This window comes from Cyanistes caeruleus, chromosome 13 (genome assembly GCF_971803275.1).
Source record: "Cyanistes caeruleus chromosome 13, bCyaCae1.hap1.1, whole genome shotgun sequence".
Classification (NCBI taxonomy): domain Eukaryota; kingdom Metazoa; phylum Chordata; class Aves; order Passeriformes; family Paridae; genus Cyanistes; species Cyanistes caeruleus.
The window spans coordinates 19004070-19021428 of NC_141713.1; the positions used below are offsets into that span (position 1 = coordinate 19004070).

The 17359-nt window shown below is 44.6% G+C and overlaps 1 protein-coding gene across 13 annotated transcripts in view; it reads right to left on the minus strand.

Annotated features, from left to right (window-relative positions):
• Nucleotides 1-17359, minus strand: part of NEO1 (neogenin 1) — a 155987-nt gene that overhangs the window by 84685 nt on the left and 53943 nt on the right. For all 13 annotated transcript variants that reach the window (XM_086848435.1, XM_086848436.1, XM_086848428.1 and 10 more), the window contains exons 3-4: nucleotides 6663-6938; nucleotides 3007-3160 (exon numbers count right to left, since the gene is read on the minus strand). In XM_086848435.1, the coding sequence (XP_086704561.1) occupies nucleotides 3007-3160; nucleotides 6663-6938 (430 nt within the window). The remainder of the gene's footprint in view (nucleotides 1-3006; nucleotides 3161-6662; nucleotides 6939-17359) is intronic.

Sequence of the window (17359 nt, forward strand, 5' to 3'; positions counted from 1 at the left end):
GTCCAAGTGCCAATGGTAAAGACCAACCAGGTGCCCACCTTCCACCACGGACCACACACGAGGCTGGAGCCTTCCCTTGGATTCTGGAGCTCTAAATTTGAGCTACATCTCAACCTAGAGCAGGGTTTAGTCTTCTCCTTTCTTTTCACAGAAAGTGAAGTTTTGGGAAAACTATGAAATATGAAGATTACGAGCTGGATCAGTGAACCAACTCAAGGGAAAGTTTCTTAGACTTTTGTGGCATTCCATACGGAGAACCAAGAAGTCAGCAATCTCTCCATCAGATTTCTTGAAAAATCCTCAAGTTAGTGAATTCAGAGGGATTCCTTGGAGTTCCACGAGCCTTGTTCCAATGCAAACTTGGAGCACTGAGTTAACTTCCGTTTCTCACCCTACACCCAAAGCTTCCTTCTCTCACACTCTAATTAATTTGGAAAATATTTTATCACAGCAACTAATTTCACAATATATTGCATTACAGGCTGTCTGAACAACTGCCAAGGCTGCCATCACTCAAGTTTACTCATATTTATCCATTAACATAAATCTTATTGCAGTCTTCAACAAATAATCCATCAAATTTAATTGCCTTCCCTTTTCTCCAGATCTTATAACAAATATTTAATACCAAAACCCCACCCCTCCCTATCCTTAAAATTAATCTATTTTCCTATAAATACAGGCTCCTATCCAAATTCTCCATAGGAATACAACTTGAAAGGCAAACATTCTATTTTGTATTAATTAATTAGCACAGTTACGACAAAAGTAAAAATAAGGTTTTGTGTAAAACCCTTTAAAAAGGGGTCAGAATTAGGGATAGGCTGCCCATGCTGTCTGAGTTTTGTCTCCTAAGCCCAGACACACAGGGAGAAATGTTCCAATATATATGGCTATACCTACATATATGTATGCTAATGTTTGGGGTGGGGGTGTGCATAAACAAACCTGGGATTTCAGAGCTTTTCCCAGGCAGAAGGGACATTAAAACCTGCCCAGATGAAAAGAATCATGTTTTTTCTTGGGATAAAGAAAAGCCACGCTAAGAAAGTCGTACTTTTATATCAAAAGAGGATTTTAATACAAATTAAATGTGATTTAATTTGTAATTACATTAACAGACCATGCATAACAAGCTAAGGTAGCTATTTAGCAACAGTAACTGCAGGCTTTTCTCCAACAAAGAATCTTAATTTCTGGAGATTTTCCAGTTATTCTATTCACACCAATAACACAATAGCTGGAGGGTAAATGGAGTTTAAGAGGCTTCTGTTCTCTGCTCTTTGAATCTCTGCCCTGCTCAGCCACAGTCACAAGCAGCAGACATGGGAGCTTGGGCTCAGTCTGATCACTTGAAGAAACAATGAAAGATGTTTACCCCACAGAAGGAAAAAAGATCAAATTTCTACCTTTACCCACCTTAAAACTCAAGCCTACAATGAGCACACATTTCACTTTAAGAAAAGGAGAGCTAAGTGTTGCAAGAAGAAAAGAGTCAACTGGAACCTGTTCTTGTAACAAAGGGCCAAAACACTAAAAACTAATGCTAAATATTCTGAAAAATCAGGTTAGACTTGGTTCAAATTGTGTGTACATTTGAAGATCAAGTGTATTTACTAATGTTATGCTCCAGCCCTCTGGAACAATTTATCATTCTGAATTATGAGAATAAGAAAATACCTGTGAAGCCCTAAGAAGTTATCATGGTAACCTCATGGAACGAGGGAAGCAAATTCCAAAGGGAATCAACAGCACCGTATTCAGTGATGGGAAAATCTGGACTTCATGTCTCAAAAATCAAGAAAATGAAAGGAGAGCTTTAACCTCGCTGTGCCCTGAATGTGCCACAACCTAGAGAAGGATGGGGCAGCAAAACTTCCTGAAGACATGACATGACATCACTTTACATACATGAGAAACAAATTCAGATCTTACCAGGCACATTTATTCTGCCATTTCATCCAATTTGATTGTGCTACTCTAATGAGTCTGTACCAGTTTTCATAGAGTGAGTTCTTACATTTATAAAAACCCCTGAATTTAAATCATGTGCCTTCACACTGACACAGCACCATCTCTCAGGGGCTGTTTGTCATTTCCCACAGCAGCCTCCCATCAAAGACAGCTCAAATTACCAGCCGTTGGATTCTTTTAATTTAAGAGTTGCCAAAAAAGAGATATATTATATCCCTGGTGCTGCAGAGACTTGAGCATTGTTCTGGCTGCTTTCTGTGTCAGCCACACTGCAATTTACCTCTCCTTGTTCCATGATTAACTTGGCTCCCCATTAATCTCACTGCTGACTTTGAGGGACATGGAAAACATTCAAATACCTGTTTGCAACCCTGGTTCTCGGAAGTACATTCATTACATCGACAAAAATGAGCTTGATAAGATTTGTTCTGCTTTTTTAAATAGATTTTTCTACCACATTATTCTAACTGTATCCATACACCAGCAATGACAATGTATAAGTTCTCACTCGATACATCTCTGAAAGCTCACTGGTTTTTCTGCCATTGTGCCTATAATTTTAATATTCTATTGTAATGAGGAAATGTGTCATTTTGCTTTAAACACTTATTCTTCAATTCCTGTGGGACATTCTGACACGGAGTGGACGTTTCCACTGCAGACAGAATGAGCACAGGGCTTCAAACTCAGAATACCCCAAGTCGTCCTCCTTTCCCTGCAGTGTCCTTATTCCCTTAATTGCTACTTCTACTCCAGTGCCAGTCAAAAAGTAACCTACTCTTAATAACCTGCGGGCTTCAGGCAAGATTTTTTGGCTTCAAATGGCTGCAAAAAAGTACCCTGAGGCTGCTCCAAAGTCTCCTGAACTCACTCCCTTATCCCAACACTGCGCCTTGAAGCCCCTCCAGTGTTAGGGATCAGCTTCTGCTCTCCGGGTTTCAAGCCCGAAGGAAGGTGTGCACTAATCCCAAATCCCGACTCCAGCTGGATTCCTGCCATCACACAGAGACAGGGCTGTCAGCCATTACTCACCCATCTGTGGGAAGCTCTTCCTCGTTCCTTGTCCACCTGACGAGGGGAGGTGGGAACCCCGCGGTGACGCAGGGGAACAGCGCACTCTGCCCCGGCAGCCGCGTCAGGGACGAGGGCGGCTTCAGCAGTGCCAGGCTCTGCGGCTCCTCTGCATCTGCAAACAGGACAGGACACAGCTGGCACCAAGTGCAAAATCAGAAAATGGTCATGTTAAAAACCACCAAAAACCCCCTGAACCAAAACCCAGCCAACAGAAGAAAATCACAGATGAAACCTCTAATTCCTTTCCTGCCCCCTCTGGATGATTCCATCCCCACCTCACCCACAGCCTCTGTCAGAGCCTCTCCCAGCCTTGCTACCATTTCCTCCAGACATGCAAAGTCCCCACTTTTGGGATTCTCACTCTTCCAACTCCCTGGGAAACGATCCCAGCTCAAAACTACAGCCCTGAAACAGGAACTTCCACCAAGTAGCAGAGATTTAGGAAAGACAGGAACAGGTTTTGAGTTTGTCCAGCAAGCCTTGGGCTTCATCAGGGAGCTGCCTGAGGAAGTGCTTTTACATGCTGGAAAACTGAATTATTGCAGAAGTGACTGACCCCAAGTAAAATACAACAACCAAGGAACATGCATGCTGAAGGAGCACAAGACAAAAATGCCCCACCCGGGTATTCCTTCCTTATGAAAACAGGGAATCTCCGATGGAGTTTTGCATTGGATTAAGCTGGAGAGTGGTTTGTTCCTTTTTCTTCCCACCCTTAGGAAGCAGCACAAACCAAGTGCATGTTTATTCAGCCCCTACTACAGCGTGCACCCTCTGCCTGTGCCCTGCACCGTTCCCAGAGGAAAAGAGTTCTACAGAGCAGCTGCAGTTTGGGCTGAGTAAGCCCTGCTCACCCTGCCCTAATTCCTGCACTGCCAGCACTCGGGGGTGCTTGGAGGTGTTATGGCAGCAAAGCTCCACAACTGGATGAGGCCTCAAACTATTTCTGGCCACCTAAAATGGGGACAGAGTGTTCTGTACCTACTCTGCTCCTGCTCCCTGAATGAAGCACATTTGGTGTCTCATCACACATGTATTTGGCTTCTCTCTCACGTGGACCTGAGGTGATACTCGCAGGGATTTCAGGAAGTTGTTGTTTTGGTGTTCTTCAGCTCAAAACACTAAAAATAATACTGAGTGTTCACAGCACTGAGCTCAGGGCACACACGAGCTCCAAAGCACAACAGGAGGAGGTGCCAGGACACTTGGGGGAAGCAGAACAGGTGGAAATCCCACGTGGGAGTTGGCGCAGGCAGAGGCAGCCAAGCTCTGAGCAGTCCTGGATGAGCCAGCCCCATTCCTGGCAGGAACTGCTCTGCCTGCCCTGCTGTGTGTGGGGAATAAAGAAGTGACAGGGACCTGGAGCAGCATGTGGAGCCAGCCAGGCTGCAGAGCAGGGATCCAACATCTCCAGGCAGCCATCCTTACACAGCGAGGAGCCAGGATGATTCCCTGGAGACACAACTCCGGCTGCTCCAAGCACCCAGAAGGGAGCTCAGCTCACTGGTAAATAGAAACTGGATCCCAAAATTAAGTGACGTTTTCCCTTGCAGTGCTATGTTTGAAAGCATCCCCTGTGAAGTGGCAGAGCTCAGAAATGCATCTTCCTGCTCAGTGGCAGCCTAGAAGCAGACAAAGCAGAACGTTGAAGCAGCAGAACGCTGTCTGTAGATGCAAATCCCCAGGATGCAGAGGTGTGCTGGGTGTGTTTCAAAGCCTGGGAAGCAGTGGTGGGTTCACTGTCAGCCACACATCAGATAACCATTTAAAAGGGGAATAAACTGAATAAAGAACAGATTAATTCAAATCCTTCTTTCAAATACTTCTCAGGCCAAACAATCAATTATGGGGCCACTCAAGACTAAGGGTGCTTTCCCTTCAAACAGCTTAATCTCCACTTTCTAAAAAAAGCCTGCTGGGAGGGATTTTACCAAACTTTGCTATCGATACTTTCGGATTCATGATGGAGCAAAGAAACAGCATGATTTAAATTCCCTAACACAGCTCTATTTCATCACTTTCAGCAAAGCATTACAAAAGCGAGGAAACTATAGCTGGAGCCAAAAGAATTCAAAAGATCAGTGTATTATGGAAGTTTTCAAGAAAGCTTCAGTTTCCGAAAAAATCAGCAAAATCCTCAGCATGAGGGCTGAAGAAACATGATGGCAATCCAAGCTACAGGAATTCAACCAAGCATCTTTTCTAAAAGTGCTTTTCTTCAAACCCTGTATCCCTAGTTGGAGAAGAGACATGGCTTTGGAAAGGCTAAATTACAACTGAACAGAACAGTCCTACTTCTAGCATGATTCATTTCCAACACCCCAGTTTCAGTTTCAAAAGAGAGCTATAATTGTAAAAATTGGGGTATTTTACAGAATAATTTAGCATTTTAAATAGGGAAGAGCCATAGTCACAAGAAACACAACTATTCCTGGAAAGGGACCTCTGAAGGTGCCCACAACCAGGTCAGGCCAACCACGACATCGTCCAGCCTAACCCTGAGAGCTTTCAGAGATGGAAATGCAGCATCTCCCTCCAGCAGCTCTCCAAGAGTAACAATTGAATGAGAATTCCAAATGGAGACTAATCCAGAAAAGACAGCTCTGGGAACAACTAAGGACCCTCATATGAAACACAACCTGCATTTCCCTGGTTTGGGAAAGCATGACCCACATTCCTGTCCTATTTTTGGTCACTTTTCAAACCTTTGTATTAGAACAGCTGGTGGTGGCACTGGGAACAGAACACACTGAATGTGCCAACAGTTTATATCAGCACTGGACTTCTGTTCTAACAAAAATTATCTCAATGTTTCAGCACAACAGGCAAAACTGAACCTTCCAAAATAAAATGTCACTCCCTCTGAGGGTTGGAGACTTCCAAAAGGTATCACTACTTAGAAAATCAGAAATTCCACAATACTGGGACAATTAAAAGCACCTCATCTTAAGCATCCCAAGAGCAATGGACTAAGCACCAATATCTTTGCAAAGCTTCCAAAGGGTTTGAAACACGGGATTCAACCCGAGAAACTTAGGAATTCCCCAAGTTTTATACTCACACAAACAGTCTTTGTATCATGTCACAATGGAAGTGTATTACTGAGGTTTTTTTAAAGAAGTCTTTCCCCAAAATGTCTTAAAAGCTGAATCATTAAATATGGGAAGGCAGCCTGTGAGTGTTTCCAGCCTGTTTCCAACCCCTGTGAAGAGCTCAGGGCCTGCAGACAAAGACCCTGAGCTGCAGACTTCCCCAAAGGTCCCAGTGGTGGTGAGAACTTCCTGAATGGGGGAAGAATTAAAAACACCTCAGCTTAAGCATCCCAAGAGCGACAGACTAAGCACTAACTTCTTTGCAAAGCTTCCACACAGGGTTTGAAACATGGGATTCAACCTGAACAAATGTACAAGTCCCCAAACATTTATACTCAAAGGAACACTTGGCTCCCCCTTTGTATCACGTCCCAATGGAAGCGTATTACCGGTGGCTTTTAAATTTTTTTCCCCAAAATGCCTCAAAAGCTGAAGCATTAAATCCGGGCAGGCAGCCTGTGAGTGTGTCCATGTCCACCCCTGAAGAGCTCAGACCCAGGAGCCCCGGGCTCAGCTCAGTACCTGGCAGGATCTTGAGCTCGGCCTCGTCGCTGTACTTGGGGGCGCCGCCGCCGTCGAGGGCGCAGCGATAGAGCCCCGCGTCGGTGTCCGAGGCGTTGCTGACCAGCAGGGCCCCGCCGGGCAGCTGCAGCACGCGCCGGTCCAGGGCCAGCGCCTGGCGGTCGCGCTCCCAGCGCAGCAGCGGCACCAGCTCCGCCGTCACCTCGCAGCCCAGCACCGCGCTGCCGCCGCGATACGCCGACGTGGGCTCCGGCTGGCTCGTGAACCTGGGCAGTCCTGCGAGAAAAACAAAAGAACAATGAATTTGAAATGTTCTGATCGTGACACTGAAGCTCAGAAGTCCAAGTCAAGACTCAAGAATGTAGTTTTTGAAGTTAAGTTCCTCTCCGACTCTTTTAAAGCCTTAACAGCTGACAGGACAATGCTAAACGTGGATGGTGTAAAGGCAGACAAACACAACAATCACAGAATCCTGGAATGGTTTGGGTTGGAAGGGACCTTAAAGCTCACCCAGTGCCACCCCCTGCCATGGACAGGGACACCTTCCACTGTCCCAGGGTGCTCCACGCCCTGTCCAGCCTAGGACACCTCCAGGGATGGGGCAGCCACAGCTTCTCCAATGCAGCCCACACAACACCTTCACTTACCACCTCCACCTCCACAAGCCTCTGTACAGTGTCACAAGGTAAATACTGAGATAAATACTATGGAGATAAATATTTACATATGAATGTTCTCAGTGTGGCTGAGACCAGAATTTCTCCAGGGCAGGCCACAGAGCTGACCCAGCAGCACTGCACAAACCATGTCACCTTTTCCATAGAAATGCTCTCCAGAAACACCCAGAGCCCACTTAACAGCTTCCCAGCTGGGCTGGGAAGGCCAAACCCTTGGGGCAGTTGTGGGAAGAAGCTGGGGACACAGCTGGAGCTTGTTCCATGGAGCCACAGGTGAGGCAGCCACTGAAGCTGGGGGCACATCCGTGAAGTGCATTCAAAACAGGGAAAACTAAAGGACAGCAGTGATGGAAGTGTGAAGCACAGCCCTGGAATGGGCAGGTCAGAGGAGCAGGGAGAGGAGGAAGAGCAGCTCTGGGTGTCACCCTGGAGAGATGCAGGTAGAGCATGAGGCTGAAGAATTGGGAACAAAAGACAGGGAGTTGAACCTGGAAAATGGGGAACAGGCAGGGAGAGGTGCTTTAGCTTGGTTTTGTTTTCTTACCATTCAAATTACTTTAGTTGTCAAGAAATTATATTAATTTTCCACAAGTCAAGGTTGTTCTGCCATTACAGTAACTGGGAGTGATCCCATCTTGACTCAGTAACTTTAATCTTATTTCCTCTCCATCCTGCTGAGGAGCAGAGTGAGGGCACAGCTGGATGGGCAGCCAGCCACAGTCACCCCATCCTAAGTATTCTGCACAGGGAAATGATCAAATCTGCCACAGTTCACCCTCTATTTTCACAAGTCTCACTTAATACCTATCACGAATGCACCGGGAATGTACCAGTAGAAGGACCAATCCTGCAGGACAGCCAGCCTGGATCCTAACAGAGGAGATTCTGTCCTGCCAAGTTCCTTCCATAACCCTGTACAGCTCATCTCCAACTGTTATGTATTTTCTTCCCTCTCAGAGTCCCACCTGGGGACTCCTTCCATAACTTCATTCCTCTGAGAAACTTTCTAGTTTCCCCTCCCAGTGTACTTCCAACCAACTTGCAGTCCTTTGATCTTGACCTTGTTTTGGTATTATTTTGCATCTTTGATATTTATCCATCAGTCCCTCCAAGGTATTCACAGGAACAAAAAAAAATCCAACTTCTTTCTTTCAACTTTCCTTCTTCTTAATGAAGGTACGATCTTCAGCTTCTCTCTCTCATTCCCCTAACACCCTATCCACCTTTAAAGATGCAGCATGGTAGGATGATTTTGGAAGGAAGGGACCCAGCCAGAGCAGAGTCAGCTACAAGGTCAGAGCTGGTTTCTTGGGGATTTGACCTCAAAAATCCCCAAGGGTGGAGACTGCACAACTCTTGGACAATTTGTTCTACCTCATGAAGCAGAACTCCCTCTTCAAACCTCCCTTGCTCCAACTGACCCCCAAGCACTGCTGGCAGAAAGGCAAACCCCAGTGCTGAGAGTAATTTAAGATCACAAACATCCACAGAAATATTACAAAACTGCTTCCCTGTCTACTGAAAAGATCCATCTCAGTGGCTCTGCACAATCCAATCCTAGAAGCCAAGTAACCTTTTCCTCTCCTGAATCACCCATCCCTCTCAGGACAACCCGAAGGTATCTCTGCACCTGCCTGACTTTGCACACTGTGCTCAGAAGTTCCATCATTAGTCAGTCTGGAGCATTATTTAATCCTTCCTGTGAGACCATGGAGGCCACAGCAAGGGTAACAAGGTCTCCTCCTTTGCCACACTCACTAATTCAGTGGGTAAATAAGTTGTTCTTACAGCTGATGAGGCTGTTAACCCTGAGCCTCTGAACTCCAGTCCATGAGGCATCTGTCCTTTCTGAAAATCTCCTTCTTGACAGAACCCATTAGATGTTCATAATTACCTGATTCTTATCTCTCTCAATATCCTCATTTATTAAGAGCACTGCATACTAAGCCAGTTCTCTCCCCAGCCTGGGAGGGAATCCTGGCTCTCTCCTTTAGCCAGGTGACCCCTACCTGTGACTTCTGTTTTCACCTCACCTGTTGCCATCTCCTTGCTCCCAGCAGCTCCCACTGGCACAGCCCCACACTGGCTACTTCAAGCACGAGTGAGAATGTTCCTGGCGGCCTGCAGCCCTGCAATTTCTCACATACAGCTCAAATATGCTTTAATTTTAATCCCTTACAAGTACTGTTCATTTCCTGGACAAGACAGACCTTGTGCCTTCTGTTGTGTGCAGGTGCTCCACTGAGGTTAAATAAGCTTTATTCAAGATGGTTTCACTACTCACTAGAAATGAAATCACATTTCATTTTCCAAGTCATCTTAAATGCCACTAAAACCTGTATTTCCTAATAGTCCTGTGTGGTTTTAAAATATACATTTCAACCTAGCCTATAATTTTGTCCTAAAGAGTAATTTTCTCTTATTCTACAATTATTGGCAATTTGCACTGCTTAAAAGCCTCCATTGTGGAGGAGGACCCTTTGCTTTAGCCAACAAACAACCACAAAACAATCATGATGCATAATAAAAAGCACTCCAAATCCAGGCCTTAATTACTATTAATTCGGAGATCTGTTTATGAATCCAGGAGCAGGTCCCAGAGTGCTGGCACACCTCCTGCAGCAGTGAGCCACTAGAAAATACCCTTTCATCTCCCAGCCCAGAACCTTTCCATTACAGAGCTGCTCTCTTCAAAATATCAATTATCAACTTCTAAGCCAGCATTTCCTGAACTTTCTATAATCATTTCTAAAGTCATTACCATGTAAGCCAATTCAGTCCAGCTAAGCTACAAACACTTTTAAAGTTAACTTTTTTTAAAGTTGACACTTTCTTCTTAGTGGCTTGTATTTCCCAAATACTTCAATCAAGAAGGCTGAGCAAGAAGTTCTAAGGATGAGTAGAATCCCAGGATGGTTTGGGTTGGAATGGACCTTAAAGCCCATCCAGTGCCACCTCCTGCCACATGTGGGGACACCTTCCACTGTCCCAGGATGCTCCAAACCCTGTCCAACCTGGCTTGGGACACTTCCAGGCATGGAAGATACACTCCTAATGGAGGAAGCAGCCCCAACTCTTCACCCATGTGTTGCAGGGCAATCAGTTGAAGACATCACCCCATCTTTTGGTAAATGAATGTCATGATAAATGACACTTTGGGCTCCTGACATTGAAGACAATTTTTTCATGTTTGTACACACATTAGTCATTCTGTGGCAGTGCACATACATTAGGTATTGATTTTAGGACACCAAAGGAAAATACTACTGACCTAGCAAGAATGCAGGTTAATAAACTCAATTTAGGAAGGATGATTTTCCATTTGGAATGTTCTCTAGACGCAGGCAGGAGAACACATAAGCAACAGTGCACTCATGTGCATATAACAGGGATTAGATGCATCCCAGACCCCTCATTTCTGCTTGGACAATGCAAATGGCAGAGAAGGTGGGGAAGTCAACTCTGTCCCTCTTTTCTCCTTCCCTTTTGTCTCTCCCTTCCACTTATCCAAACTCAGAGCAATGGCCAGAATGTGAATGAACAATCTATTAATGCAAATGTGGTGCATTCAATCAGCATTCCCAGTCTCAGCGTTACTGAGATTTGTGGCCCATTGTCTCCATTTCTGAAAAAGATGTGCCTAGAAGAGCAATAATTCCCATGCTCCTGGAAAACACAGATGGTTAAAATTCTGGCTGTAGTCTCCTGCTCTCAATGGAGCCAGTATTTCATCTCCTGGAGTCTGCAGAATGAGGGAATTCACTGCCCCGAGCCAGATGCCAATCTAGTTCAGCAGCCTCCCTGCGACCACAGCCAGTGCCAATCACTTGAGGAGACTGAAAGGAAAAAAAACATTACTAAATAACTCACTCACTCACCTGAGTGCAGTAACTCCAGGGTCACACCTGCCTCTGCTCTGCAGCCTGCCAGCCACACTGCCAATGCTGCTCTGCTTCACGTGGGTGCCACTGCCACGCACACGTTTAATCCCCACAGAGTCCTACCAACCCTTTGGGACCCATCTCACCAAACCAACAGCACAAAAGGAAAGTGAGAAAAAAAGAACCATCTCCTCATCTCTAGGGAAGAGAAAGCTGTGGAGGAATCTCCTTCTCCTGCCTGTGGCAGGACTGTATGAGTGCTCATAAGCCTCTGTGTTTTCCTCAGGTGTGTCCCCTCTGTTGCCACTGCTCTGACAGGAATTTAAGGTAACACTTCGTACAAGCATTAAACTGCTCTAAACACACACACATCACATGTTTGTGCAATTAACATTTTCCCAAAGCTGGTCTCAGGCCTTCTTGTGACATCTCGATGTGCTCATCAAACGTTTTCTGTTTTTTTCCCCCGTTCCTACTGCAATATGGAAAAAGTAAAGCACAGGAGCAGCTGGCAGGTTTTCCATCCTGTTCCCTCCTGGATACCATCTGTGAAAAGCCACTGCTGCCCTGAGTTACTTGTATTCAAGTTTCTACTAAACTTATCCAACTCTAACTCCAGCAGCACCAGCTCAAAACATTCCACCCTACAACTTCCACTCTCAATCTGAAATCCATCCAACTAATCTGTGAATGATCCCACAAACTGCTCACAATTTTCAGCGACTTGAATTTTCCCCCATTCCTGTCTGCCTGATCGAATTTGAAGTCATGACAAATCCATAACTATGACTCCTTTCCCCAAAGAGCCTCTTGGGAAGTGTGGAGATTTCAGCACCACAAGGAGGTACTGGAGAAGGGGAACATGATCCCCTATTGTTAGGACAGCTCCAACATCTGCTACCCCTCAGTGACGCAGCGGATCACAAAGATGCCGCCTATTTTGTAAGTGCATCAGCTCCTCACCCCAACCCTGCTAAAAAATTAATAAGTCCGGCCATCTGTGGACACTTCATTAAATTATCACAGCTCTTTCTCTCCAACATTATTCAGCATCATTTGTTGGAGTGGCAGAGGTGTGAAACGGCTTAAAATACACTCCTGCTAATGAGACATATTTCATGGATCTCACTGGCACATGGAGCAGACTTTGTAATTATAAACACTCCTGCAGAACACAAGTCCAGCACCACCTGAATTAGGATAAGGCCAGATGCTTCCAGTCCTTGCTACAAACACCAAACATCATTCTCCCCACTTGCTCTAGGCAAACTAGACAGGGGAGAATGCAACCAAAACCCAGGCAGGAGACAGTTTTGTTACGAGGATTTTTACAAGGACTGTAAGGTGGAGATAGGAAAACCTACCAAATGTCCATGCTGGCTCAACAGAAGTGGGAAGTCCATGGAATACAGAACACAAATGAGAAATGTCAGTGTATAACCAGAATCCTGACTTGGTTAAACACAGCTGTGACAGCTTGGACAACATGGTATGTGCTGATTAAAACCAGTGTCCCTCAGCCAGAATGAAGGGAGAAAGGAAAATGGCACTGGACACATCAGTAACACACACAGACACAAGTACTGTCACATACAATGACAAACCGAGTGGCCTGGTGGCACCTCAGAGCTGCTCTGAGCAAACAACTGAACTCCAGATGTCGCAAGACCCCCTTCAAGCTCAATTATATGATGATATGGGGAAGCTACACAAAAAAACGTAGTAAGAAATTGCAAAATATTGCACAAAATATTGTCCTTGGACACTTCCAGGGATCCAGGGGCAGCCACAGCTTCTCTGGGCACCCTGTTCCAGGGCTTCACCATCCTCACAGGGAACAATTTCTCCCTTACATCTACTACACATCCAGAAATGTTAGAGGGCGATTGGACAAGGAAAACACATCAGCATATTATGATGCTCTACCTGGCAAAACAAAAAAATCCAAATTCTAGTTCAGTTGTATCAAGAAGAGATCAATGAATTATTTCAGGAATGAAATGGGAGCAACAAAATGACTGAATGAAGAGTTTCAAAAATACAGAGGTCACTACTGACAGCCACAAGTACAAGAAAAGCAGTGGGAGAGAGGTTGGGACACCAGCCCACAGCACATGGTCAGGCTCAAGAAGTGCTGCAAGGAATGGCACAGACAAAGAGAAAAAACAGATCTGCTGATGGAGGAGGTGAAATTTTATCATGGAACTGGGGACAGGACTGGCAGCTCAACGGCCAAACAACACAAAAGCTCCAGCAACAGCAGCAGAAGTTGCAGCAGCCACAATGAATTTGATCTCCACAGACACCAAGAAAGAGCTAAAACAACATCCTAATGCCAGAAAAAATGAACTGAGGGCATGCAAACCACGGAGTCATTTATTTGCTGCTGTTGAAGATCATTCTAATAGCAAGGCCAATGAAACCCCTGTGGGATTTCAAGAGAGGCCCTAAAGATAAGGCACACAGATTGCCTCATCATTTAAGGAACTTCAGGTCTTCATCAATAGACTGCCTAAAAATAAGAACCCTACAGGCTCACAATTACTCTTTCTCAAACAAAATCGAGAGCCATAACAAAAGCAGAATAAGATCCAAGGGTTGTGTTGAAAGAAAGGAGCTTGACAGGTTAAATAATTTTAGTTCCAGGCGAGGCTATCAATTACAGAAGCTCACGTGAACAAGCTATTCAAAGAAGATTAATGCACAGAGAGGACTGTCAGGATAAATTTATCACAAAACTGGAAGAAAGGAAAGATCTGAAAAACTTTTGCAGGCAACTCTATAGACAGTGACAAAGACAGCTGGTACCTGACAACAGGCATTTAAAGACGGGAAATAACCAACAATTTCACTGCAAACTCCTCGGGATGCGTGAATAGCAAAAAAAAAGAGCCCAAAAACCAGGGTGCTTGAAGGCTGACAGAACAGCAGACAAACACAAAGAACTTTTACAGACACAAACATGCAGCTCAAAGAGATGTCTGGAGACAACAAGGGTGCATGGCAGGATAAAGGCAAACACTAAAAGCTGTATAACTGTGAATTATCCGACACAAGCACGCTCAGCTCAGGTGGTACCAGCACACCACCGACCCCTCCAGCAGCTGAGCCGTAGAGTAGCAGGAATCCATTTTAACAGCTCTCTCCACAACAGAGCCTTTCTCTGCCAAAGTTTTATTCTGGTTTTAAAAGCAGATTGACAGTGCATTTAAGCCAGGGCTGACTTCAGAAGATGTTACAGAAGGAAGAGCAACACCTTTACAGAAATATATAAATTATCTAGAGACACTTCCTCATGCTCCCCAAAATAGGGGTTTATACATGCAAATGGACAGGGGTTAGAGAGTTTTTAACAATTTTTAACATCCTCATTTCCAGTGTATTTATGTGAATGGTGAGACATACCCTGTGCTTTTAATGTTACCAAGAACTAGCCTCGAAATCAACTGAAATCAACCTTAGCAAATATCATAACCTAATTTTTCCTTATTCAAAATAATTGTCCTCCATTCTGTTTCCTTTTCAGGGTCATTACACTTCATCTTGAATCTTTGTTACAGATAAAAACCACATTAATCAGAGATACCCTTGATACTTCTTAACCCTCACTGCTTTTTGTGTCACCTGCAATGGTACAGGTTCTTATCGTTTATCAAAAAGCAGAATTCAGTCAGTCAGAAACCTGAGCAATAGCAGCACACACAGTCTTCACTGTTCACTTATAAAGCTGAAATCTTTCACTGATCCCACCTGGGCTCGGGCAGGGAGTGAGGAACACAGGCTGCAGATGTAACCATCGCCCTGCTGACAGCTCGGGACTCCGAGTGAGCTCCACACAAACTTGTCAAACACAATTACACAGGGATTGCTGCTGCTGACACGCAGAGAAGAAAGGCAAAAATCAGATCTGAGACAAAATATTAACAAATGAGAATCCAATCTAAACTAAGTTCAGCCAAGTTTCTTGTTTAGGGGTGTTGATGCACCATCAGTACTGAGTCACTTTGTCTCACCATCCAGACCCCCCAGCCAAGCATCAGCCCAGGGGATTTCAGGGATAGGACACACAGCTCCTGTTTCTCCACAGATTAACTCTATCACCTGCCATATTTTCAAAGGCAAAGGTCAATATGGAATGTATGCTGCAAAGAGCTCCCATTTCTTATGATTTACACTAAGTTTCTAATATTCTGAAGCACATGAACATAACTTTGCCCATGAGCTAAATGCACAAAGGGTATTCCCTTTGCCAGTTACAAGACTTGCACTGCACAGGACTTGAATTTCAGTCTAGGAAACGTGAGGTTTTTTCTGAGCAGTGCAATTACATCATTACTAAAGCAGGAAGCTCAGGCACGAGTGCCACACATCTCCCTGTGCCCCTCTGTTCCAGCTTCAGCAGAGCATTTGTCACCCTCCAGCAAGCACAAATAAGCTTTAACTGGCTCACTGACCCACAGAATTCAGGACAGGGATAGTATTAGTCACAACGAGCTCTCGGATGTGGTTTGATATAAGGTGAAATAAACTTGAAATACAAAAGCTTAAGAAAAACTGTGTTTTTCAACAGGAACTAGTTTTAAGCAAGCAAATTAAGAGTCTCTTCAGCTGGACTCTGACTTGGTCATTAGATGTCAATGAAGAGTTTCAAAACAAGCAGGTGACATTTCCTGCCTTGGGCTTTCCCCAGTGGTAATCCTGCTGCAGGCAAGTCCTGCCCATCTCTGCCCTGGACATGGCAAGAAGCTCTGGTATTAAATCACAATCTGAGACTAAAAATATGTAATAGTTTTGAAATTGGACCTCTGCCATCAGTCCAAGAACTGAAGACCAGTTCAAAGGCTCTCATAGATTTTCTTCACCACTTTAACTAGACAAATGTGGGCTGCAAGAATTGAGAATGACAAATAACATAGAACATTTATTGTCTTAAGTGTCTAAACTCTCACACTTTCAGTAACAGCTGACAGAACCTGTACAAACTGCACTTGTGTTAAAACCACCTTTGCCATTTAACTGTCATGAAGAAATGCATTTTGATCTAAGCCAATTTATGAAAAACACTGATGCTTTTTTCATAGAAAAATGTATTTCTGCAAGGAAAATTTATCACCCATGTCACTTACTGGCTAAGTGCTCTTAAGTACCCTCCTCTGAAGTATCTCTGCTCTGAGATTTTTTCCAATTCCAAGATACAGAATGTTCTTTATTCGCAAAGATCTGATCAAGATTACTTTTTTCTCCTTGCTATTAAAGGAAATGTGCAATCCTGGTAAAAACGTGCTGTTATTTCTGACTTAACCCCATCTCTGCGGAGCTGGGACAGTTTGTCCTGAGCTTTTCTCTCACCCTTTGGGATGGCACATAGAGTCTAGTGAGAAATAAAACACTGCTCAGCTGTAATCTTTAGAGCTTGGCAAACTTCTCAGAGGACATGAGCAAACAGAACCAAACAATCTGGCTACTTCTGTGCCTCTCCTTGTACTTATGGCAAAAAGCAAAGATAAAATTTCAGCTCAAATCAATGTTTGAGAAAAATCCTTATCTATTCACCATTATTTATATAGAAATAAGTGATTGATATTCAAGAGCTAAGCATTCTAATGCCCCAGAAGGAAACACAGCACACCTCTGCTGCTGGGCTTTGCAGAACTCTACCGTGAACTGCAAGCTCACATCCCTCCAGGGTCCTGATTCCTCTCAGGCTGTGCTCAGGGAATGGCCTGGATAATCATTTCTTAGCCACGACTTCACCCACTGCCTATCATCCAGAGTCTGTAAAGGATACAGAATTCCTTATCCCTACCTGCCCTCCTCACTTGCAGCACCTTGGTGCGTTATAAAAAGTAATACTTGAATTTTATTGTAGAGAAATCCTTTATTAGCCCATGGAGAAAAGGCAAAGCATGGAGATCTGGAGCTGGTGCCATGAGCTGTACCAGAAGCAGAATTAGGCCCTGGAATCTCCTGGCTCAGAACTCAATTAACTCCTCCAAGCCTCAGGAACCAGCACAGCCCATCCAGGCCTCCTTGCATTCCAGGGACAGCTCTCCCAGTCATCAGTTTAGAAGCCCCAAACTCGACACACACAAGATGCAAATAAATCTTGAAAAGACAATGTGGTCAGCTAAAAACTGGA